Source organism: Scylla paramamosain, chromosome 20 (genome assembly GCF_035594125.1).
Source record: "Scylla paramamosain isolate STU-SP2022 chromosome 20, ASM3559412v1, whole genome shotgun sequence".
NCBI classification, from domain to species: domain Eukaryota; kingdom Metazoa; phylum Arthropoda; class Malacostraca; order Decapoda; family Portunidae; genus Scylla; species Scylla paramamosain.
In genome coordinates this window covers 886,606-912,771 of record NC_087170.1, presented here as the reverse complement: position 1 = coordinate 912,771, position 26,166 = coordinate 886,606, and the positions used below count along the sequence as shown (strand labels likewise).

General features: G+C 40.1%; 1 protein-coding gene across 4 annotated transcripts in view; it reads right to left on the bottom strand.

Moving 5' to 3' along the window:
• Window positions 1-17,106, bottom strand: part of LOC135110156 (uncharacterized) — an 85,880-nt gene extending 68,774 nt beyond the window's left edge. For 2 of the 4 annotated variants that reach the window (XM_064022129.1, XM_064022130.1), the window contains exons 1-2: window positions 16,890-17,106; window positions 15,192-16,225 (exon numbers count right to left, since the gene is read on the bottom strand). In XM_064022129.1, coding sequence (XP_063878199.1) covers window positions 15,890-16,225; window positions 16,890-17,084 — 531 coding nt within the window. In that variant the 5' untranslated portion in view covers window positions 17,085-17,106 and the 3' untranslated portion in view covers window positions 15,192-15,889. Of the gene's footprint in view, window positions 1-10,263; window positions 10,283-15,191; window positions 16,226-16,889 lie in introns of those variants that run through there. The other 2 variants (XR_010273101.1, XR_010273098.1) reach the window with 2 other exon arrangements.
• Between the last annotated feature and the right edge of the window lie 9,060 nt (window positions 17,107-26,166).

Genomic DNA, 26,166 nt, shown 5'->3' with positions numbered 1-26,166 from the left:
TACTCCTTAACCTTCTTATCTAGACGTAAAATTATCACATTATTTCCTGCTCCTTGTACTCCTTAGCCTTCTTATCTAGACGTAAAATTAGCAAAGTGAAAATAAACCTCTGGCGTAAAATAAAAAATCAGATGAACAATACAAAGCTTAACAAGTTTTAGGCGGAGCAATTGTTATATTTTCTTTTCTAATTCCACGTGCCCCTCCACCTTATTATCTACAAGGCAAAATATCAAAGCAAGCCACAAAAATACGCAATAATTAACCAGGTAAGTAACATTTTCACTTCATTTACGCTGCAGCAAAGTTAATTATGTTAATGACTGTTTACCTGAGCACCACTCTCACCTGACTGACCTTTTTCATCACTTAGCCTTCATTACATACAGAGCAGACTCTCTCTCTCTCTCTCTCTCTCTCTCTCTCTCTCTCTCTCTCTCTCTCTCTCTCACACACACACACACACACACACACACACACACACACACACACACACAGAGAGAGAGAGAGAGAGAGAGAGAGATTAGCGAAAGATAATTCTAATCCTATGCCTCTCCCCTCTCTCTCTCTCTCTCTCTCTCTCTCTCTCTCTCTCTCTCTCTCTCTCTCTCTCTCTCTCTCTCTCTCTCTCGTGAAGAAAGAAAACGTTACCCCTAGTCGGTCTTCATAGAAAATGGAGAAATTACTCTTAGCGGAAAAAAAAAAAGCTGATCTCGTTGGAAAGAAAATACAGTATTAATGTCATGTTTGAAGGGGGAGAGGAGGAGGCGGAAGAGGAGGAGGAGGAGGAGGAGGAGGAGGAGGAGGAGGAGGAGGAGGAGCAGGAAGAGGAGGAGGAGGAAAAATAATAATATTAAAATAATGGAGAGGGAATGAAAATAAGCAAGTAAGAAAAGAAAGAAAGAAAAAAGAAAGGAGGGAGGGAGGGAGGGAGGGAGGGAGGGAGGGAGGGAGGGAGGGAGGAAAATAATAAAGGAAGGATTGGGAGAAAAAGTGATGAAGGGAAACAATGAGGGATAATTGATAAAAAGGAAAAGGATACGACAAAAGTTGAAGAAAGGAAAAAAAAAGAGGAGATAACATGAACAACGAATAAGGGGAAGATATTAGAAAGTGGGAGAGAGAGAGAGAGAGAGAGAGAGAGAGAGAGAGAGAGAGAGAGAGAGAGAGAGAGAGAGAGAGAGAGAGAGAGAGAGAAAGTTCACAAAAGTAAATGTAATTCTTCAATATTTATTTATCTTACAGATTGAGAAATAGCCTACTTCCTAACCCCTCTCTCTCTCTCTCTCTCTCTCTCTCTCTCTCTCTCTCTCTCTCTCTCTCTCTCTCTCTCTCTCTCTTGTGTGTAGTGTAGTGTGCAGTGTGTCTCTTGTGTGACTGTGTAGTGTAGGAAATCTTTTAAACTATCTATATATCTCTGTATCTATTTTTATATGTATGTATGTATCTATCTATCTATCTGTGTGTCGATCTGCCTATGTATCTAGGAATCAGCCTCTATATTCTACGTATTATAATAATGTATGATGCACGTGTATCCGATTCCAGCACAATTTTTTTAGAAGCGGTAAACTCTCCCTTTATTGTAAAGTTGAGAGCACATTGTTGTACATCTGTGAGTCAGTAATCTTCTTCCCTCCATCAGTTAAGAGAGAGCCGCTTGAGGTGTGCTTTACACTCACAAACTGACCTTTATATTTAAAAAAAACAGCTTAAGCCCGTCAGTGAGGGTTGCAATAGTGTTATTCCCTTCTCGTAGTTATTCCTCTTCAGAAAACAATGATTCGTGTGTTAACATCAGGGGCTTCTTTCACTGATAAACTTGGGGAATTCCCTCTATGATATCGTACTTGCATATCACTGAGTTTATGTCTATTCTTATTCTGTCCACCTTACTAATGCAAGAGTTATACAATGCATTCACTCTTTCACTGGCACACTCAGTTCTCTTTGGCATCTTATTTCCACGTCCCTACGGCTTTGTATTTATTCTTATTCCGTCCATCTTACTAATGCAAGAGTTAAACAATGCATTCACTCTATCACTGACACACGTCCCTACGGCTTTGTATTTATTCTTATTCTGTCCATCTTACTAATGCAAGAGTTAAGCAGTATCTTGACTCTCACATCTTTCACTAGCACACTCAGGAATTCTGCTTGATATTGTATTCCCACAGCCCTATGATTTTATGCTTATTTCTACCTATATTCTGTGCACCTTACTAGCGCAAGAGTTCACCGGTATATTAAATATACCGGTGAAAGAGTAAATTTTTACTCTTTCACCTTTCAATGGCAAACTTAACAATTCTGTGTCTGATGTTCAATTTCCATCTCTCAACGATTTTCATCTTTTTATCTTGATCCTATAATGTCCAACTTTATTAATGCAAGAGATATCGTGTTTTCACATACCTAATAACTTTCATTTTATTCTTATTAATTTACTGCTCAACTCACTGACGCAAGAATTAAAAACAAATGTCCACTATTTCACCTCTTTCAGTGGCAAACTCTGGAACACTTTTCATGATTCTAATTTTCTTGAACACCACCTTTAGCTATACACCACCTTTAGCTGAAGCCCCCTAATGCCTCAGCACTAACAGCCTAATTACTGTCTTATTCCTCTTGTGAAGGATTTCATGATTGCAGTGGTAGTTTAACAAGCACTGCGCTTCACTTGCTTCATCAACTTTGTGCCGCGTGAGGACATTCGCAGTATTGAAGAAAGAAAGCGTTTAATCCTTTCTGCACAATAAATTTCTGAACTTCCTCACATCCTTTAGCCGGAATCCGTAGAACAAATCCTTTATAATTAGTCAGAATATAACAAAGATGTAGTAAATAACAGCGAACGTTTAACTCCATATAATCTATAACTCCATGATGGAAGAAAATATATCGCAAATTTTAAATCCCTTAGTGGCATCCAGATCACAATGTTACTGAAAACGTACCACAACAAGTGTCCCAGGCTGAAACCACTCTGGAGCTCCCTGCCTGCTTCTGTCACGCCACACTCCCCATGAATGAATGTCTTTGAGGAGACATAACCACTCTGGAGCTGCCTGCCTGCTTCTGTCACGCCACACTCCCCATGAATGAATGTCTTTGAGGAGATATGTTTCAAGACACATCCTCCAATTTTGGATTATATTTTAAATAATTTTCTTTAAGGATTGGCACATGAATGGGCCTTTGTTTCTGCCTTTGTTGCTCTTCACCAGAGCCCCTCTTACAGAAAAAAAAAAGATCTTGAACTACTTGATTATATAAACATTTCTTATGAACACTAACATTTATGTTCTCCAGACTGTAAGGAAACGGATGTGTTATTTGTGAAAGCGTATCAGACAACGTGTCCTTGGATACACTCAGATGATTTTTTTTAATTCCTTGGCAATGAAACGCAAAAATTCTCCATCTTATAAACTTTAAATCCTCTTGTGTCATCCAGCTTATAATGAAACAGATGCGTTATTACTGCTAGCATACAAGAACACGTGTTACTGTCACACTACTTCACACAGATGATAAAAAAAAAAAAAGTAAAATCCTCTATCTTATGAAGTTTAACTCCTGGTGTGTCATCCAGTTTATAATGAAGCAGAAGCATCATTACTGTCAACATACAAGCACACGTGTCACTACCTTCACACAGATGATAAAATAAAAACAAACATAAACATCGTAAAATCCAACATCCTACAAACTCTAAACCCTCTTATGGCATCACATTATCATTAAACCTCCACGGTGTTGCTGGAAACGTACACAAACACGTGTCCTTCACCGTCCTCTCTTTTGTACCTCGGTCGCTTCTCGCCTAGGAGGTTCAATAAAGACTCCTCTCTCAGCGCTGGTCGTCTCATGGTCAGCCAGGAATGAACACTCGCGCACCACAACTTATGGAATCAATCTACATATGGAATACTACTTTCCTTTTTCCTTTGCATCGTCTCAGCTTCAATACATTCCCACGTGGGCATAAAGGGAAGGTAAATAATGGTTGCAATGTTGCTGTGGATTCTGTTGCAGTTCCGTGAATTTATCCAGCTACATCCAGTGTGCCTTGCCGGAGGTTTTATTTATTTATTTATTCTTTTTTTATGTATTTTTGTTCTTCTTCTCTTCCTTCTCTTCCTAATTATATTTTTTTTTTTCTCCATCATGCGCTACTCTGCCATTCTGTGAGCTTCTCTTCATATGTTTTTATCTCTTCTCATATAATATTTCTGCTAATTGTTAGAGATTTCTTTACTTTTTATATATTTTTCCTTCTCTTTCTCCTACTTATTCTTTTCTTCTTCCCACACTATCCCTTTATACTTTTAACTTCTCTTCCTACTCTTTTCTTTCTTCCTCAAGTAACACTTCTGCTAACAACACACCACGGTCTAACTTATTCCACATAACTACCCAAATACGTTCTCCTCTATCCCAATTAATTATCTAGCCATTGTTTCTTTCGTTCCACTTAATTCACAAGTAACTGTCCAAAATATTAAAGAGCCATGTTCTCCTTTATCCCATCTAATCAACTGACCACCCTCCTGTATCCCATCTAACTACCCACTCACTGTCTCTTCTATCCTAACTAACTACTTTCTCTTATGTTCCATGTAACGAGGTAATGTCTCCTTTGTCTCACCTTTTTAACAGGCTTTTTTTTTTTTTTTAATTAGGTACCTAGTATTTCTCCTCTCTTCCACTTCAATGGATAATGTCTTTCCTATCACAACTAATTTACTAGCTGTACTCTCCTCCACCCAGCTAGTCTCCTCTGTTCACTCTACTTAACCACACTCAATAGTCAGCCAGTCTCTTTCACCCGACTACTCGTAAACAAACAGGCCACGGTCTGCTCTCTCCCACCTAATCCAATCTTTCCTCCATCAAATTAACCACCTTGCCAACAATCAAGATACCGCCCTCCCTATTGTTTCCAGCCCAGTAGCATTAATGACGGTAATCCCTGCCCTCTCTAGTTATCGGTCTTTTTGTCACCATTCCCAGTTTTATGAAGGGCGAGGCGTGTGGCGATGGGCGAAGCTTCCGACCATCAGGGATTAAATTCAAGGGGTGAGTATTGGCTAAGCTGTAACCTGGGAGACTTGATTATCTCCACTGTGTGTTGTGTGTTGTGGGTTTTTGATGTAGTGTAGTGAAGAGAGTTGTTGTTTGTTGGGGTTTGTATTACAAGTGTTACTGGGGTATTGGTGGTAGTGGTGGGTAGTGGTGATGGTGGTAGTAGTAGTAGTAGTAGTAGTAGTAGTAGTAGTAGTAGTAGTAGTAGTAGTAGTGGTAGTAGTAGTAGTAGTAGTAATAACACTGATGTATGTTTCATGTATTTTTTTCACTGTAGAATGAATAAATTATTTTTATTGTGTGTGTGTGTGTGTGTGTGTGTGTGGTATGAGGCAGTCTCTCTCTCTCTCTCTCTCTCTCTCTCTCTCTCTCTCTCTCTCTCTCTCTCTCTCTCTCTCTCTCTCTCTCTAACACACACACACACACACACACACACAGGAATATGAGGAAGAAAACATAAGAATCACAGTCAGCCAATCAGTCTCCCTTAAAAACAAGCTGTAAACACAAACAAGACATAAACACCTGCAGCTAATACAAAAACGTACCTCAGGCGAACCAATTAAAGAAAAAGAAAAAAAAAACAAAGAATCACACATACTAAAAGGCACAAATTGCTTCCATCACAACCAATAGACGATCGTCACGGTTTGAAAAGATGCTTTCCTTAGAAACATATTCCCTTCTCTCTACATCCTCTTTCACTCACCCCGTTACCTCTCTCTCTCTCTCTCTCTCTCTCTCTCTCTCTCTCTCTCTCTCTCCCCATTATTGGAATCTCCTGTACAAATAACTAGACATATATTTACGTAAGAAATTATCCCAAGAAGCGGTGTCAAATTGTAGACCTTTCGGACAGAACACTAATATGAGAAAACTTCCCCCGTGAACAGCAGTGTTTGGAATGCCAGCGAAAGGTGACTGTAGCGATAAAAAGGTTTAATGCAATTGTACAAATAAAGTTCTGTAGCAAAGAAAGGACAATATTAACTTCCTATTCTCTACTTCCTGTGTCCATGGAAGCAATGCTTCACAGTGTTCTGAATGGAGACGTAGGTGGTGAAGGCAACACAGCTCAGGAAATGACAGCTTTATTCCTGACTAGTAATTTCGTAGGAATGACAATACTAACTACCTCTTCTCTCTTTCCTGTGTCCATGGAAGTAATTTTTAACAGTGTTCTGGATGAAGATGTGAGTGGTAAAGGCAACACAGGTCAGGAAATGACAGCTTTATTCCTGACTAGTAATTTCTTAATGGCTTCCTCAGAGGATTACAGAAGAAGAGCATAAATAAAAGTCTTTCTTCTCATGCCTTGTTCCCTTCACCTCCTGCCTCCTGTTTGTCACAGTGTCCTCACTAGTGTTCTCAACATCAACAATGACTGACTGTACCTATGAAAAGTTGTTGAAAGAGTAAGTTATCTAACACACGTACTGGATGTTGGTTGTGTAGGAGAAGGCGGCATGTTGGTAAGGCAAGAGATATTATGTGCACTGACTCACACACTGGGACTTGAGATTGTCATGCAAACTAAAATATCACAGTAAAAAAAAAAAGCCTGAACAGAGTGGAAGAGAAGTAGGGAAAAGAACCTAAGTAAAGAAGAAAAATATATAAGATAAAAAAAAAGATTAAATACTGACGGAGAAAAGAGAGGGCACGCGCGCGCGCGCGTGAGAGAGAGAGAGAGAGAGAGAGAGAGAGAGAGAGAGAGAGAGAGAGAGAGAGAGAGAGAGAGAGAGAGAGAGAGAGAGAGAGAGGAGAGGAGAGGAGAGGAGAGGAGAGGAGAGGAGAGGAGAGTAAAGAGAAGAAAAGTGTAAATAGAAGAAGAAAGTAAAGAGAAAAGAGTAAAGAGAAGAAAAGAAAAGAGAAGAAAAGAGACGAGGAGAGGAGAGGAGAGGAGAAGTTCTTTCCTCTCCTCTCCTTTCATTAGGAGCTGTATCTTGACTGGGCAGGCCTGAAATGAGGGAGGAGAGAGTAAGTGGGAAGAGACGAGAGCAGCGGAACAGAAAAGGAAGAAGAAACTCTAATGAGAGAAAGGGGTGACTTTACTTGTACAACTGCCGTTAACCTAAAAAATAAAGTGCGCCTCATTCCTTCTTCGTCAGGACCACGTTGCCATGCACAGTGCACATCCAAACTTGCTTCTGTTGATTGACAAGTTAGGGGTTGGCGGAGTGAACGTGCGCGTGACGTGTTTCTCTCCATCACATTCTCCTCTCCTGCTGCCACTGTTTGCTGTCTCGCTAATAATTCTGTCTTCCCCTCGACCCTCTTCCTTCTACAAGTGTTCTCTTCAGACTTTAAACAGCTTCCTTCGTCTCTCTCTCTCTCTCTCTCTCTCTCTCTCTCTCTCTCTCTCTCTCTCTCTCTCTCTCTCTCTCTCTCTCTCTCTCTCTTACATTAGTTAATCAGTCAGCCAATCATTCATTCAGTCAGTCAGTCAGTCAGCCAGCCAGCCACTCAACCAGTCAACAGGTAAATTAACAAGTTAAAAGGGACAAAAAGTAATCGAGTTTTTGTAATGAATTCCACTCATTGAAGAAATAAAAGTTGAAAAAGTTGCTTCCTTTCGTATCTAGAAACAAGAGATTGCATTAGAGATGAAAGGAAGACACGTGTAGAGAGAGAGAGAGAGAGAGAGAGAGAGAGAGAGAGAGAGAGAGAGAGAGAGAGAGAGAGAGAGAGAGAGAGAGAGAGGTGGCAGGTAAGGTTACGTTGGGTAAGGTCAGGTAAGGTCAGGTCAGGTCAGGTTAGTTTAGGTCAAGTCAGGTTAGATTAGGAAATGTAAAGTCAGGTAAGGGTTGGATATAAAAGAATAGGATATGATATGATAGGTTAGGTTAGGTTAGGTTAGGTTAGGTTAGGTAGGTTAATAAAGGTAAGGTTAGGCAAGGTTAGGTTATGTTAGGTTAGGTTACGTAAGGTAGGTTTAATAAAGGCAAGGCAAGGCAAGGCAAGGCAAGGAAAAAGTAAAGTAATGTAAAGTTAGATTAGAATAGATTAGGTTAAGGCAGGCTTCAGCTGGGTCGCTAGATTTATTTACTCGAGAGCTCGTTTTCTTCCAGCCTGAATGATTGAAGTGGCTCCGCTCGCCTTCGTCTGGCTTCGCTTTGCTTGGTGCTCTGTGTGTGTGTGTGTGTGTGTGTGTGTGCTAGGCGATCGAAAGTGTGGTTAGGTTAGATTGTTCCCCTCTCCATGTTGAGCGATCGAATGAGTGAGTGAGTGAGTGAGTGAGTAATTAGGTTAGGGTTCATGTTTAGTGAAGGGACTTTTCTTTTTTTTTAATGCATAATAACACACACACGCACACACACACACACACACACACACACACACCAGAACACAAGAAAATAATGCAACCTCTAAAAAGCTATCAGATTAAAAACTTACGACAATTTAGCTATATATATATATATATATATATATATATATATATATATATATATATATATATATATATATATATATATATATATATATATATATATATATATATATATATATATATATATATATATATAAGAGCAGTGGTTGTTAGGACATGAAAAACTTCAAACGCCCAGTGATTAATAAAACGAACTTCTAAAACAAACTTCTTGTCCTATCCACTCCTATGCTGATGATACCACCCTGCACTTTTCCACGTCTTTTCATAGACGTCCAACCCTTCAGGAGGTAAACATATCACGCAGGGAAGCCACAGAACGCATGACTTCTGATCTTTCTAAAATTTCTGATTGGGGCAGAGCAAACTTGGTATTGTTCAATGCCTCAAAAACTCAATTCCTCCATCTATCAACTCGACACAATCTTCCAGACAACTATCCCCTCTTCTTCAATGACACTCAACTATCCCCCTCTTCTACACTGAACTTCCTCGGTCTGTCCTTTACTTATAATCTGAACTGGAAACTTCACATCTCATCTCTAGCTAAAACAGCTTCCATGAAGTTAGGTGTTCTGAGACGTCTCCGCCAGTTTTTCTCACCCCCGCAGCTGCTAACTCTGTACAAGGGCCTTATCCGTCCATGTATGGAGTATGCTTCACATGTCTGGGGGGGTTCCACTCATACTGCTGTTCTAGACAGGGTGGAATCAAAAGCTTTTCGTCTCATCAACTCCTCTCCTCTAACTGACTGTCTTCAGCCTCTCTCTCACCGCCGCAATGTTGCATCTCTAGCTGTCTTCTACCGCTATTTTCATGCTAACTGCTCTTCTGATCTTGCTAACTGCATGCCTCCCCTCCTTCCGCGGCCTCGCTGCACAAGACTTTCTTCTTTCTCTCACTCCTATTCTGTCCACCTCTCTAACGCAAGAGTTAACCAGTATTCTCAATCATTCATCCCTTTCTCTGGTAAACTCTGGAACTCCTTGCCTGCTTCTGTATTTCCACCTTCCTATGACTTGAATTCCTTCAAGAGGGAGGTTTCAAGACACTTATCCACCAATTTTTGACCACTGCTTTGACCCTTTTAGGGACTGGCATTTCAGTGGGCATTTTTTTTATTAGATTTTTGTTGCCCTTGGCCAGTATCCTTCCTACATAAAAAAAAAAAAAAAAAAAAAAAAATCTGAACAAATCGTTAAAAGTGTGGCTTGAAAACATCCGTACCATCACTGAACTAACGATAATACCAACATGGAAAACCTCAATTGCTAAGAAATAAGCAAAGATTGTGATGGGCAGGGAAAGAAAGGGAAAGATTATGAGTAATCTGAGACGCTGTAGCCTAGTGGTTCCACTGTGCGCAGATAAAACAACAACAACAACAACAACAACAACAACATCAACTAAACACTTGCACCAAACAGTGACACTATTAAAATGAACAGGAACAAGGAGACCAATTGAAATGTTGAGGCCAAGAGAAGGTTGACAAGTGGTGATTGGAGACGCTGCATCCTGTTTCCTACTAGTTTCTCAATGCACAAATAATAAACAACGACTGAACAGATACGCAGAACACAGGATGATCAGAAACACTGCAGCTTATTACCTTCCTTACTTCCTCTATGCGCAAGTAACAAGCAAGTAATGACTGAACAAATACGCAAAACATGGGTTGACCAAAAACACTGCAGGCTGCTAACCTTTCAGTTCCTCTATGCACAAATAATAAATAAACAAAACACATGCACACAAAATAGTGACTAGTACATTACCAACATCGACAAGAAGACACGGGGAAGAGCAGGGAGGGAATATGACGCCTTCAAGGTGACTGACAGGCGATTCCAACACCCCGCGGCTCTCCACGGCACAGTCTGCACCGCCACCTCGCAGTTCTCACGACCACTGCACACAGTAATGTTACGGAGGCACAATTACCGGGGAAACTAACACACGGCCGTCACCTTTACGTCACCACGAGATAATGCAGAGGCGACCAAAACTGAATGAGTATCTCAGTTCGTTCAGAAGTTTACAGCACACGGTATTGACACGGAAGCACAAGTACTAAGGAAACTAGTACGCGGCCGCCCGCTGTCTTGACGTAACCACGCGGCAGTAGCGAGGCGAGCAGGACTAAGGCGGCTGAGAGTTACAGATCCAGTGTCTCAGTTCGGAGGTTCATTGTTTCGAGTATTGTTCACGCAGCTGAGCCAAATGTCCACGGTCTCACAGTGCGGGAAATATCTATAGCATTCTTTAGTGTGCAGGAGAATAAATGAATCAAGGATCAGATGTAATTATAAGGTCTCCAGGGGACGTACTTATATTCAATGGGCTTTATTTTCACGTGACACTAACCCGCGCTGACTCGAGTCTTACACTGAACCGTTACGTTGCCAGATTCGCCACGGAACATAAATCCAAGACGTGTGTGTGTGTGTGTGTGTGAGAGAGAGAGAGAGAGAAAGAGAGAGAGAGAGACTACCTATTCTAGCAATCTCTCCTGGTGGCCAATAAGGGTAACACATGGAAGCTACACCCCGCTATCCCTTTCCACCTCACCTCACACCACTACTTTCTCTCTCCCTTCCTGTTCCATCCCCCCCATCCACCTCTACCCACCTGCCCCTCATACTCCCTGCCAACTAACTACGCACCAAGAATTCACTGATACGCATACCTACTGTGTGTGTGTGTGTGTGTGTGTGTGTGTGTGTGTGTAGTCAGTCACTACTGATAGCGAAGTGTGGTATATCATTTATCGAGTACAAAAGCCATGAAAAGTGCTAATGAGAGAGAGAGAGAGAGAGAGAGAGAGAGAGAGAGAGAGAGAGAGAGAGAGAGAGAGAGAGAGCATGACTTCTATTCGTATGATTTTTCTTTGTCTTTTATTTATTTATCTATTTCTATTTATCTATTTATTTATTCTTTGGCTAGGTATACACTAAGTGCCAACATCACCATTGCGATTTGTGGCGTTGTGTTTCATTGTCATCATAATCATCATCATAATTCTCATCATTATCCTTAACTTTCTATTCCTCTTCCTCCTCCTCTTCCTCCTCGTTCTCCTTTTCCTCCTCTTCATCATCATTATCATCTTCTCCTCTTCCGCCTCCTCATCATTAAAAATTTGTTCCTCTTTCTCCTCCTCCTCCTCCTCCTCCTCCTCCTCCTCTCTCTCTCATCTCCTCCTCCTCACCATCATCATCACAATCATCATAATCTCCATCTTTCTCATCACAATCACCACAACCTCCTCCTCCTCCTCCTCATCATCATCACCACCACAAAAACTACCACCACCACCACCATCATAATCTATTTCCGGTAATACTGCAGTACAAATGTCTCCCAAACATCCTACACGCATCATCATTTCTGTCTATTCCAGGTCACCCAAGCAACACTTCTCTCTTCTCTCCAACTCTAATGATTCTGTCAGCACTGCCCTGTTTTACCATCCTTTCGTTGACATTCTGCTTTCCTAACTGTCTGTATCACTGGCTCCGCGCTTACTGTGCCCTGCGTATGTCAACTTACTTCTTCAGTGCACTATCACCATCAAGAAGCGGGGTCGGGATTCGCTTAAATGGACATGCCGTGACTCTCTCTATATATGACGAGGACAGACGAGACCACGAGCAAATATACCGGGTCAGTTTTAGTCTCTTCGTAAGCTATTCAAACGAAACACTCCTCTTATTTGTTCGGGAGCTTACCAACTTAGGAAGCGTTTTTGGTTGATAGCTTACGAAAAAACTGTGGAATTGACCCTTTTGCCTTACCAGTTCCAATTTTCGGTACTCCCCCAAACGACAAGCAGTGTGCAAAGTTGATTGTGGAACCTGACGACGGCTAAAGCACTTCTGTTGGTTAGCTAGCAAGAGGAAAAAGGGTGACTCTGGAACTGGCCTGTCAGCAATAAGGCGGTAGTTTGAAGGGTTAGACTGGATGGGGACGATAGGTGGAAATAGGGAGGTGTGTTTTGTACAGGGATCGCCACGTGTAGACCTGATGGCTTCTTACAAATTTCCTTATTTTCTTAAGTTCTCATGTTCTTTTAAGGAGGAGGAGTGGTCAGACTTTCTCACCTTCCACCTCCCTGGAATGCGTCTTCTGAGCGTCTGTAACCCTTTTCAACCTTTTGACACATCTTTTAATCACTAACCACTCCGAGATATATTTTCTTCTAAATTGCAAAATCTTTTTTTTTTTTTTTAATGCCTTCCCTTTCCTGTAGATGATTATAAGGAGAACTTACATTGTTTTCAGTGTTGTGAATTGTTGCATACCGCAGTGGAAGGGCAGCAGGGTGTTGCGTCATGGCCTTCCCACTTCCCAGTCTTCTTATCTTGACTGGTGCGAGGTCGTCACGGTGGCCTGTGCTTTTACTGACGGCATGGCGTATTTCTTCACTCATTACATGGTCTACCTAATAAATAGTCACGATTTATGTTTATTACACCGGTGCGAACAAGACAAAAATTTTACGTTACACAGTTTTGATAAAGAATAATTCGAGTAGGTGGGGAATATTAAGGAGTTTTCTATTACATCAATGAAAATAAATAGAAAAATCGTTAAGTACGTCTTTTTTTCTTAGGAATAACAAAATTTAGTCTATTACACCAATGAAAATAAATAGAAAAATCGTTAAGTACGTCTTTTTCTTTAAGAATAACATATTTTAGTCTATTTTTTTTTTCAATATATTTTAATCTTCCTTTCTGACATTACCTATTTTTTTTTCTTTCCAGAAAATAATCCCTCAAAACTTCTTTACTCCTTAGGGTTTCAACTCAACGATTCCAAATAATTTCCTAATAATATTTTTTTTTATGTGTATGTGTGTGTGTGTGTGTGTGTGTGTGTGTGTGTGTGTGTGTGTGTGTGTGTGTGTAGGTAAGTAAGTAATGTTTATTGCTTTATAATATTAATACAAGAATTAATATAACATTTGCCTTTTCTAGCGAAGTGTGTTGAGCCGCAGCTCGTGCAGACTTGCTTGAGTTGAGCCATTGTCTCACAGAGAGCAATCACGCTTTCATGTGAATGATCGTTTTCAAAGATATACATAATCACACACAAAAAATATATAAATTAACGTTAATTATATGCGTACACATACATACACATATTCACACACACACACACACACACACACACACACACACACACACACACACACACACACACACACACACACACACACACACACACACACAAGTATACATATACACACACATAGTCACATACATATACTTACATATACACTTAGGCATACATACATACATATATACATACATACATACATACATACACACATACATACATATATACATATACATGAGTAATATAACTGGAACATTTGTGGGAAACAATAATAATTTCAACAAAATAATTATAGCATAATAACTTACAGAATTATACTTCTATTTAGATATAACACATTAGTAATAGTAATTAGTGACATTATCTACAGCAATAAATGAAGAAAAAGACTGAGTTACAATTGATATTATATATTTTGTAAATTTAATAGATTTTTTTTACTTATTTATATCTATATAGTTTTCCTTCTTTCATTTTTTTTTTTTTATCCAGAGATAAGGTGTTAAATGTTCTTGAAACAAAATTAATAACATTATTTTCTAGATAAATCACTTCAGAATGTTGGGCAAACTAAATCTATATTAATACTTCTAGTATGCTGAGTACTTTCTATGAACTTAAAAGCAGTGTTTTGTCCTATTCTTTTGTAAATCATTAGTAAGGTAAAAAAAAAATTATGAATAAAGTGAAAATTAAGAATATTTAATGAAAAATAAAAGTTGGCTGCCAATTCATTTTTTTTTTTTTTTCATGAAATAAATACACCGAAAAATTTAATTGTGAATTATAATTAGCTTTGAGAGAAATGAGTGGCATGTACTGGCCCAGATAGCCACACAACATGTTCCATCTTTTTAAGTTAATTCTTTATATTCATCTTTAAAGCTATGAATGCTCCGTGTGTGTGTGTGTGTGTGTGTGTGTGTGTGTGTGTGTGTGTGTGTGTGTGTGTGTGTGTGTGTGTGTCTGTGTGTGTGTGTGTGTGTGTGTGTGTGTGTGTGTGTGTGTGTGTGTGTGTGTGTGTGTGTGTGTGTGTGTGTGTGTGTGTGTGTCTGTGTGTTATGCCTATTACACATCTACAAGACTATTTTTATTTCTATTTAAGTTGGACAAAAAATGAGATTGTAACTTTTTGTATTACGTGTGTTTTTGTCAGTAAGCAACAACAGCAGCAGCAGCAGCAACAGCAGCTACTACTACTACCACTACTACTACTACTACTACTACTACTACTACATTAAAATAATACCTCCACCCCATGTTTATTGATGTGTCAATTAGGGGCTCCATTACTTGGAGGTCATTAGCCCCAGCTTTCGCTAATGACTGTGGCATCCAACCATATCTAATACTCTATAATATAGACATTAGTTGTTAACTATAAATTCACTCTACCTCTACTCTATCTACTCTTATGCCACTCTCCACCACTGTAGCCTCGCAGTCGAGGCCTCCTAAGTCTGCAGGTATGGGAGTGGAATGCCTTGTCCCCCCTACTGCTACTACTGCTACTACTACTACTACTACTACTACTACTACTACTACTACTACTACTACTATTACTACTACTACTACTACTCACATATCTATAGGTGTTAGCGTTGACCATACTGTTTGATGCAGTCTCCCTGAAGATTCTTGGGTCATTTCTCAACAACCTGAAGGCTTTCCTGGTGGCAGATTGTGCTGCATTACAATCAAGACATCATTAACAATAGCATCATCAATATTTTCATTCATTTTCAACTTCTTTTATATCACTAGATCTGTCACGTCACTATTTACTTTTTGTAATGTCATTATTCTATCAAGTACTTTCCAGCTCTCCTACATTTCCTCAACAGTATCATATTTTCCAAGCCTCCTTTACTTTCCCTATCTATTTATCCATCTGTTTATTCCTGTCCTTGTATTTCCTCCATCCATGCTCCAACCCTCTGATTCTTCCCTTGTCCTCTTCCTCTTCCTCACACACTCCATCACTCCATCCTCTATCTGTTTCCACCTTGAATGTTCTAATTTTCTTTCTCTCATCTTGTCTCCTTCACATACTCCATCCTTCATTTATTTCCATCCTTGCATGTTTAAGTCTTCTTATTCCCTTCCTATCCTCTCCCTCACACACTCCATCACTCCATCCTTCATTTGTTTCCATCCTTACTTGTTCAAATTCTCTCATTCACCTCTTATCCCTTCCGTCACAGACTCCATCACTCCATCCTTGCCTGCTCTTATTCTCTTATTCTCTTCTCATCCTTTCCCTAACAAGTTCCAACACCCTTACACTTCAGTGGAGGTCAAACCCTCTAACCCATAGCTTTCAACACCCAGCCTGCACATTCCAGATGCTGTCACACATCCCTCCTGCCTCCCAAACACTGTCACACATCCCTCCTGCCTCCCACAGAAGGGTTTCATATCCCCTACTACAGTGCCCAGCATTCCTGGAAGTCCTATCTTCCGGCTCCCACAGAAGGGTTTCACATCCCCTACTACAGTGCCCAGCATTCCTGGAAGTCCTATCTTGTCTTCGAATGTTCTGTAGTGCATGGTCTGGATCCCACCGAGGTACACGTGGCATTTCTGCTCCGTCATGTCCAGCAGCTGCTCTCGAACCTGTGTAGGAAGAGGTGGTGGTGGTGTACTTTTCCCTGTGATGGACGTGGAGCTGGTGTTTCCAAGAGTGGTTTTCTTTGCAGTGTTGTCAGTGAAAGGGAATAAAGTTGAAGGTTAGGTTTACTTGAGTGTCTGATATCCTAAGACTTTTAGTAATAGCAGGTGGTGATGGTAGGAGTAGTGCTGCAATAATAATCCGTCTATCTATATGCCAGGCTGCCAGTCCCACAGGAGCTGGTCCAGACAAAGCACCACACACTTATATACATATCATTAAGTAGTAGTAGAAGTAGTAGTAGTAGTAGTAGTAGTACTAGTAGTAGTAGTAGTAATAGTAGTAGTAGTAGTAATAGTGGTTGTGGTAGTAGTGATGTTGGTAGTGGTGGTGGTGGTGGTAGTAGTAGTAGTAGTAGTAGTAGTAATAGTAGTAGTAGTAGTAGTAGTAGTAGTAGTAGAAGTAATAGTAGTAGTAGTAATAGTAATTAAAGTTATAACACCCAACTCTTCATCTCTTTCATCATCTAATTCTGTACACCATAAAAAAATTAACCAGAGAAAATGCAGTTTGAATTGTGTGGTCTCTCTCTCTCTCTCTCTCTCTCTCTCTCTCTCTCTCTCTCTCTCTCTCTCTCTCTCTCTCTCTCTCTCTCTCTCACACACACACCTGTGCAGGGTCAGCAATATCAATGACAGGCGATGTCATCCCATCCAGGTAGAGCACACCAGTGACAGGAGTTGTGTCTTGTATTTCAATGTGCTGCACCTCCCACCTCTGTATGACGTCCAGGGTCACTCGCTGCCTTTCGCTGATGGCCCGAAGGGTCCTTCTCCTGGTGAACTTTGTATGGAAGTCCTTCATAGCAAGAGTAAAGTCTGTTGTAGCTGTAAGAGAGAGAGAGATGTGTTGGCTTAAAATGTAACAAATAATGCTTCTCTTTATATGAATAAATTATTTTGTAGCTATGTTGACTTTGTAAGGATTTATTTATTTTTTTTCTAGCTGTAAGAAAGATGCTATTGACTTGAAAAAATAAAGAATAACATAATTCTGGTGTAGCTGAAAGATGCAACTGACTTCAAAGGCACAGAATGTTTCTCTCTGCGAATAACAACAACAACAACAAAAACAACAACAACAACAATAATAATAATAATAATAATAATAATAATAATAATAATAATAATAATAATAATAATAATAATAATAATAATAATAATAATAATAATAATGAAAATAATAACAATAATAATAATAATGATAATAATAATAATAATAATAATAATAATAATAGTAATAATAATAATAATAACAATAATAATAATAACAATAATAATAATAATAATAACAATAATAATAATAATAATAATAATAATAATAATAATAATAATAACAGTAACAATAACAACCTCTGGTCTGGAACTGTATCTCTAAATAAGCAGGCGTTCCCTTCTTCAATTCAAATTCTTGCGACTGCACAACTTCAAACTGTAGAATCAGTATTTTAACTTTCCTGACTCTGATGATGAAAGTTATATGATTGAGGTTGCAGTTAAGTAAGTTGAGAAGCTGAACAGATAAATACTAGTACACCACCTGTCTGTCTGTCCGTCTTTCTGTCAGTCAATCAGTTAATGGGGGACTGGTGGAGAGAGCAATCTGTGTTTGTCCGGCTTTCCATCACTCAGTCAGTCAGTAAGTCTGCTGATGGAGGACTGGTTGAGAGACCAATCTGTGTCTGTCTGTCTTTCAATCAGTCAGTCAGTCTGTTGATGGAGGACTGGTGGAGAGAGTAATCTGTGTCTGTCTGTCCGTCTTTCAATCAGTCAGTCAGTCTGTTGATGGAGGACTGGTGGAGAGAGTAATCTGTGTCTGTCGGTCCGTCTTTCAATCAGTCAGTCAGTCTGTTGATGGAGGACTGGTGGAGAGAGCAATCTGTGTCTGTCTGTCTACGTGATGCTTCCCTCCGCTGTTTCATTACGTAGACAAAATACATGAACAGGAAATATTAGTTTTAATTATTAATGGACTGGTGTGGTGCTGGTGGTGGTGGTGGCGACGGCATCAGTAGTATTCAGGTGTCATATCTGTAACGTAATAGGGAATGAAGGTAATGCGTATGCGATGGCAGCTTGAAGGTAACAATGGGGAGTTTTCATAACGAGTGGTTGTCAGCAGGTGGCAGCACAGACACACACTCTTCTCTCACATACAAGCAATATCAGATATACCTACACTGTTATTCTGTTTACATGAAGATGCAATGGGCTTATACTCGTATAATATATTTTTCTACGTAATCCCTTCTAAGTAGTAACACAAGTAAACTCAAACTCTTTTCATTTACCTAAGTTGATTTTCTAGTGAATCGGCATTTAGATCTATTTGGTCATCTTAAGATTTCCAAATGAATACACTCTTGATTGGAAACGTCTTAATCTAGACGACAGTAAATATAAAGGCAACATGTCTGTGACAACCAAAAGTCCAAAGTACATAGATCTCCTTCCTAGTTTATGGAAGCGGCAATTTTAATAAAAAGAACTGGCACCTCGAGTGTCCTGGCGATAGTAATGGTGTATCTCTAACCAAAACAAACACCTGACTCGGCCGCGCTGGTTGAACTTAAGAAACACGTTGTTGGACAAGAAGCTGAATGTTGGTGCGGTGCCCATCTCCACTACGCCCTAAGCAATGGATTACGACAGCTGGACACTACAGCAGCAGCAGGATCGCCTGAGAGATGTTTGTTTTGCTTCTCAATTACTTTGCCTTGTCGCTCGCTTCGTGAGAGGGATGCTAAAATACCCACAAAAAAAAAAAAAAAAAAAACTAGAGCCATATATCACGATGTTAGTGAGTAGGTTGTGTCATGCTATATAGTACAGTGTGATTGTTTATTTATTTATTTTTTTCATCGTCCAAATCAATAGCTTTTATACTAATAATATGCTTTATTTAAGATAATGCTAGCAGTTTACTCGATAATCTCAAAAAAAAAAAATATTTGACCACATTCTGTCAATATTAACCATACCGGACATTGAAAAGTCGATACATCATTTCAATAGTATCATGATGATCAATGTTCTGTGCATCTTTACGCACCTGGGATTTAGTACAACAATATTCTAGCTCTCTTTCCTACAGTTAGATGAGCACCAACGACATCTAGCGGTTGAGTTCCAAAAACTCCCCATTGCATTAGTGAATACAATAGGTAGAGTTTTCAGTGCAGTGTTGAATGAGAGACTGTGTAAATGGATTGAGACAGCTGGAGTGCTGGTGAAGAACAGAATGGTTTTCGTGTGGAAAGGAGAGCTGAGGACATTATATTTGTGGTGAATGAAGTGATTGAGTAGAAAAAGAAGAATGGGGATGAATTGTACCTAGGTTTTCAGGATATAGAGAAAGCTTATGATAGAGTGAACAGAGAAATGCTAGAGTCTTAGAAAAGATTGGATTGAGTGCAAAGATAGTTAACATAGTGTAAAATATGTATGTGGACACAAGAGCTAGATACAGACTAGGAGACAGAAACAGACTGGGTGAAGACTGAGAGAGGAGTTAGGCAGGGCTGTATATTGTCACCAACCCTTTTTTATCTTGTATACAGAGGAGCTAGCAGCCAGGATGAGAAGAATGAATGTAGGGGTAAGTGTGGGGAATGATAAAGTATGTGTGCTTCTTTATGCAGATGACGTAGTTGTTACGAGTGAAACGGCAGATGAGCTTCAAAGTTTGTTGGATGTAGTGGATGGCTATGGTAAAGACTTTGGAGTAAAGTTTAGCAGTGAGAAAAGCAAAGTGATGATTGTGAATAGGTCAGAGGATGAAAGTAATGTGGTATGGAGACTTGGAGAGAATGAGTTGAGACAGGTACAAGAATACAAGTACTTAGGGATGTGAATGAGTCCTAGTGGGTGTGCAAAGGCAAAAAATGAAAAGATAAGTATGGTAAACCAGTGGGTAGGTCGATTGGGAAGCGTGGCAAGGATGAGAGCAAGTAAGTATGATGTGTTGAGAGAAGTGTGGAAGAGTGTGGCTGTGCCATGTATAATGTATGCTATGGATATGATTGCATGGAATGAAAGTGAAATTGAGAAGTTAGAAGTGGACCAGAATAGAGTAGCAAGGATAGCACTGAGTGCACCGAGGTGCACAGCAGTTGAAGCCTTGAGAGGTGACATGGGATGGAGCACCTTTAGAAAAAGACTCACAAAAGCCACACTTAGGTACAAGATTAGGCTTGAGAGAATGGATGATACAAGAATAGCAAGGAAGGTGTACCTGTGGAATGAAAGTGGAAGCAAATGAAGAAGAGGTGCATGAAAATGACAGACAGGAATGGATTGCAAGTTGTGTGGGCGATAAGAATGGCTGGGAGGAATCAAAATGAGCGTGAATGGGTGGTAACAATAGGAGGCAGAGTGGGAGCCGAATGGGATGTGAGAAAATGGAAGAATGAGATAGACAAAGAAGTGAAATGTGTGGGACTGAATGAATGGAAAAATTAAATGGAAAGAAAGAAGACCCTGGAATGGTACAAGGAGAAAGAGGCTCCGAGGTATGAAAAATGGTATGATGGAAGCCTGGGCGGTGATCTCTTCCGAGCGAGGGCACAGTGTATGGATGTGAATGCAAGGAGTTACAGGTGGTCTGAGTCCCGCAGCAAAGTGTGCCAGATGTGTGACATGGGAGAGGATGAGACGGTGGAACATGTGGTGCTGGAGTGTGTGCAGTATGCCAGAGACAGGAATGAGATGATGCAAGTGATACTGACTGAGTTAGGGCATGATAGGAATGAAAGAGTGGAGAAGACAGGAAATGAATGAATGGTGTTGTTGCTGTGACTGTGTAGAGAGGCGAATGAAAGGATGATTGAGGCGGTGAAAGAGTTTCTGGAGAGAATGTGGCGTGCCAGATGTAGGAACAATTAGGATAGAAGATGCTGTTCGTTTCTCTTTTTTTTTTTTTTTCCTCTACAGGAGTTGCCGATCCAAAGGGTGATCCTGAGCCAGGCTGTACCATCAAGATCAAGACGGTGACTGGGAGAGGTGTGGGTGTCTGATAGTGACGAAAGAATGTCCTTGAAAGCACATGATAGTGATAGTATATTCAAGGCCATAATCTTTACCTTCTATCCTTCGCTGCCTAATTTCCCACAATCCCTCACGACTTTTGAGAGAGAGAGAGAGAGAGAGAGAGAGAGAGAGAGAGAGAGAGAGAGAGAGAGAGAGAGAGAGAGAGAGAGAGAGAGAGAGAGAATGCATGTTTCGCCTCCCACAAATGTAAACAAACGGTAACAGTGTATTTCCCCCCATTTCTCCCACTATTTCCTCCCCCATCACCTCAACACAGGGAGGGGAACCATTAGGCAACCATTAAAAAGCAGCAGGAACGCGTGACGGTTGAATTTAATGGAGATATGGGTAAAAGAATTAGACTCTGCACTTACACTTAGAATCTGACTGTTGTGGCGTCGACCTCAAAATGTCGAGATGAGTTTATTTGTATTTATTATTAATTTTGCTTTCTAGTGAGATTTTATGTTGTATTTTGTTGATATTAATTCTGCTGTGTCCCCTCTAGCCTCTTGTATCCCGCGTCTCCAGGTCCTTCTTATCCAGGATTTCAAAGGGGGCAACTTCAGGGCCGTTTGCTCCCGGACTGTAGGATATTTATGCAATAAGGTGTGCAATATCTGTATTTATTTATTTACTCATATTTTTGTAATGTATACTCTATTTTTTTTATTTTTGATGCTTTACCCTAAAGTCTTTGCCCAAGGGGTGGGTGGCAAGGTCCGTCCTCCTCCTTTGTTGTATTTCATTATTAATACAACAATAAATGTATCAGTCAATCAATCAATCAATCCAGGGCCGTCAGAGATCTGCTAATTACTTATTGGCAAGACTGAAGATTACAACTTGTTTTGCTGGTCATCCTCTCAACTTAACTGGTCTTACCTAATGAATACAACAATAATTATATAAAAAAAATAATATTAATAATATGCAATAATCTAGCAATACAGTTACTATAGCTCATTATTGAAATTCTTTGAGTTTTGAAACAAGATAGAAATTATGTTGTATAAGGTATGTGCATAAAAGAAAAGAGAAAAAAAACTGAATTGATCTTTGACTTTTATTTATTTATTTATTTATTTTATTTATTTATTTATTTTATTTTTTATTTTTTTCAGTGCACCACATACATATTCCTTCATGAAGTTTTTCATATGAATATGAAAAGGTTTGGGCGACTCATGCGTTCAGATGCCACCATTGACTGGGTCTTCGGCTTCACACGGATTCCTTATGTTCATTTATTAAAGCTTCCAATAAAAGACCGTTATTGTTAGCACTTATAATATGAAGAGAGAGAGAGAGAGAGAGAGAGAAACTGACCAATGTCCCCTCCTCCTCCTCCCAGCTGTGTGTGTGTGTGTGTGTGTGTGTGTGTGTGTGTGTGTGTGTGATGAAATGGAGGCAGGATCATAAAATTAAGATGAATTAATGCAATAATATCTTTTATTTAAAATAATAATAATAATAATAATAACAAGAAGAAGAAGAAGAATTATAATAACAGTAATAACAATAATGTTACAAACGCATACAATTTAAGTAAGAGCCGTGAAGCAGAGCACAGGAGCAAGCAGTGACCTTGAAAAATCCGGAGTGACCTTGACAAGTAACCTGTTTACAAATACTATTTCTGATTAAAGCCCCATTCATATCCTTCCACAAAATGCTATAGTGGACATCCTCAAGGAAGAATAAGAGAAAGAGATAAGAAGAGAAAAGAAGGGGGAGGAGGAGGGGAGGAGGAATTGAGGAGGAAGAAATCAAAGTAATATCACTTTATTTACAAAAAACACAAGATTATACATCCTCCTCCTCTTCCTCCTCCTCCTCTTCCTTCATAGATGAGGTGGAGGTGGAGGTGTTTGTTACAGAATAGGTTCCCCTACTTTAATAAACCACAGAAAACGGATTTCACCTTGTCAACCAGCACCTGTCGCCTTGTCTCCGTTTTCTCTCTTTTTCTTTTCTTTTTTTTTTCTTTTTATATGTAGGAAAGACACTGGCCAAAGGCAACAAAAATCCAATAAAAAAATCTAATAAAAAAATGGCCACTGAGATGCCAGTCCCATAAAAGGGTCAAAGCAATAGTCAAAAATTGATGAATAACTGTCTTGTAACCTCCCTCTTGAAGGAATTCAAGTCATAGGAAGGTGGAAATACAGAAGCAGGCAGGGAGTTCCAGAGTTTACTAGAGAAAGGGATGAATGATTGAGAGTACTGGTTAACTCTTGCGTTAGAGAGGTGGACAGAATAAGGGTGAGAGAAAGAAGAAAGTCTTGTGCAGAGAGGCCGCGGAAGGAGGGGAGGCATGCAGTTAGCAAGATCAGAAGAGCAGTTAGCATGAAAATAGCGGTAGAAGACAGCTAGATATGCAACATTGCGGCGGTGAGAGAGAGGCTGAAGACAGTCAGTTAGAGGAGAGGAGTCGATGAGACGAAAAGCTTTTGATTCCACCCTGTCTAGAAGAGCAGTATGAGTGGAACCCCCCAGACATATGAAGCACACTCCATACATGGACGGATAAGGCCCTTGTACAGAATTAGCAGCTGGGGGATGAGAAAAACTGGCGGAGACGTCTCAGAACACCTAACTTCATAGAAGCTGTTTCAGCTAGAGATGAGATGTGAAGTTTCCAGTTCAGATTATAAGTAAAGGACAGACCAAGGATGTTCAGTGTAGAAGAGGGGGACAGTTGAGTGTCATTGAAGAAGAGGGGATAGTTGTCTGGAAGGTTGTGTCGAGTTGACAGATGGAGGAATTGAGTTTTTGGGGCATTGAACAATACCAAGTTTGCTCTGCCCCAATCAGAAATTTTAGAAAGATCAGAAGTCAGGCGTTCTGTGGCTTTCCTGCATGATATATTTACCTCCTGAAGGGTTGGACGTTTATGAACGTGAAAAAGTGCAGAGTGGTATCATCAGCGTAGGAGTGGATAGGACAAGAAGTTTGGTTTAGAATATCATTAATGAATAATAAGAAGAGAGTGGATGACAGGACAGAACCCTGAGGAACACCACTGTTAATAGATTTAGGAGAAGAACAGTGACCGTCTACCACAGCAGCAATAGAACGTTCAGAAAGGAAACTTGAAATGAAGTTACAGAGAGAAGGATAGAAACCGTAGCAGGGTAGTTTGGAAATGAAAGCTTTGTGCCAGACTCTATCAAAAGCTTTTGATATGTCCAAGGCAACAGTAAAAGTTTCACCAAAATCCCTAAAAGAGGATGACCAAGACTCAGTAAGGAAAGCCAGAAGATCACCAGTAGAGCGGCCTTGACGGAACCCATACTGGCGATCAGATAGAAGGTTGTGAAGTGATAGATGTTTAAGAATCTTCCTGTTGAGGATAGATTAAAAAACTTTAGATAGGCAGGAAATTAAAGCAATAGGACGGTAGTTTGAGAGATGAGAACGGTCACCCTTTTTAGGAACAGGTTGAATGTAGGCAAACTTCCAGCAAGAAGGAAAGGTAGATGATGACAAACAGAGCTGAAAGAGTTTCACTAGGCAAGGTGCAAGCATGGAGGCACTGTTTCGGAGAACAATAGGAGGGACCCCATCAGGTCCATAAGCCTTCCGAGGGTTTAGGCCAGCGAGGGCATGGAAAACATCATTGCGAAGAATTTTAATAGGTGGCATGAAGTAGTCAGAGGGTGGAAGAGAGGGAGGAACAAGCCCAGAATCGTCCAAGGTAGTGTTTTTAGCAAAGGTTTGAGCGAAGAGTTCAGCTTTAGAAATAGATGTGATAGCAGTGGTGCCATCTGGTTAAAATAGAGGAGGGAAAGAAGAAGCAAAGTTATTGGAAATATTTTTTGGCTAGATGCCAGAAATCACGAGGGGAGTTAGATCTTGAAAGGTTTTGACATTTTCTGTTAATGAAGGAGTTTTTGGCTAGTTGGAGAACAGATCTGGCATGGTTCCGGGCAGAAATATAAACTGCATGAGATTCTGGTGATGGAAAGCTTAAGTACCTTTTGTGGGCCACCTCTCTATCATGTATAGCACGAGAACAAGCTGTGTTAAATCAAGGTTTAGAAGGTTTAGGACGAGAAAAAGAGTGAGGAATGTACGCCTCCATGCCAGACACTATCACCTCTGTTATACACTCAGCACACAAAGACGGGTCTCTGACACGGAAGCAGTAGTCATTCCAAGGAAAATCAGCAAAATACCTCCTCAGGTCCCCCCAACTAGCAGAGGCAAAACGCCAGAGGCACCTTTGCTTAGGGGGATCCTGAGGAGGGATTGGAGTGATAGGACAAGACAAAGATATGAGATTGTGATCGGAAGAGCCTAACGGAGAAGAAAGGGTGACAGAATAAGCAGAAGGATTAGAGGTCAGGAAAAGGTCAAGAATGTTGGGTGTATCTCCAAGACGGTCAGGAATACGAGTAGTGTGTTGTACCAATTGCTCTAGGTCATGGAGGATAGCAAAGTTGTAGGCTAGTTCACCAGGATGGTCAGTGAAGGGAGAGGAAAGCCAAAGCTGGTGGTGAACATTGAAGTCTCCAAGAATGGAGATCTCTGCAAAAGGGAAGAGGGTCAGAATGTGCTCCATTTTGGAAGTTAAGTAGTCAAAGAATTTCTTATAGTCAGAGGAGTTAGGTGAGAGGTATACAGCACAGATAAATTTAGTATGAGAGTGACTCTGTAGTCGTAGCCAGATGGTGGAAAACTCGGAAGATTCAAGAGCGTGGGCACGAGAGCAGGTTAAGTCATTGCGCACATAAACGCAGCATCCAGCTTTGGATCGAAAATGAAGATAGAGAAAGTAGGAGGGAACAGAAAAGGGGCTACTGTCAGTTGCCTCAGACACCTGAGTTTCAGTGAGGAAAAGATGAGGTTTAGAA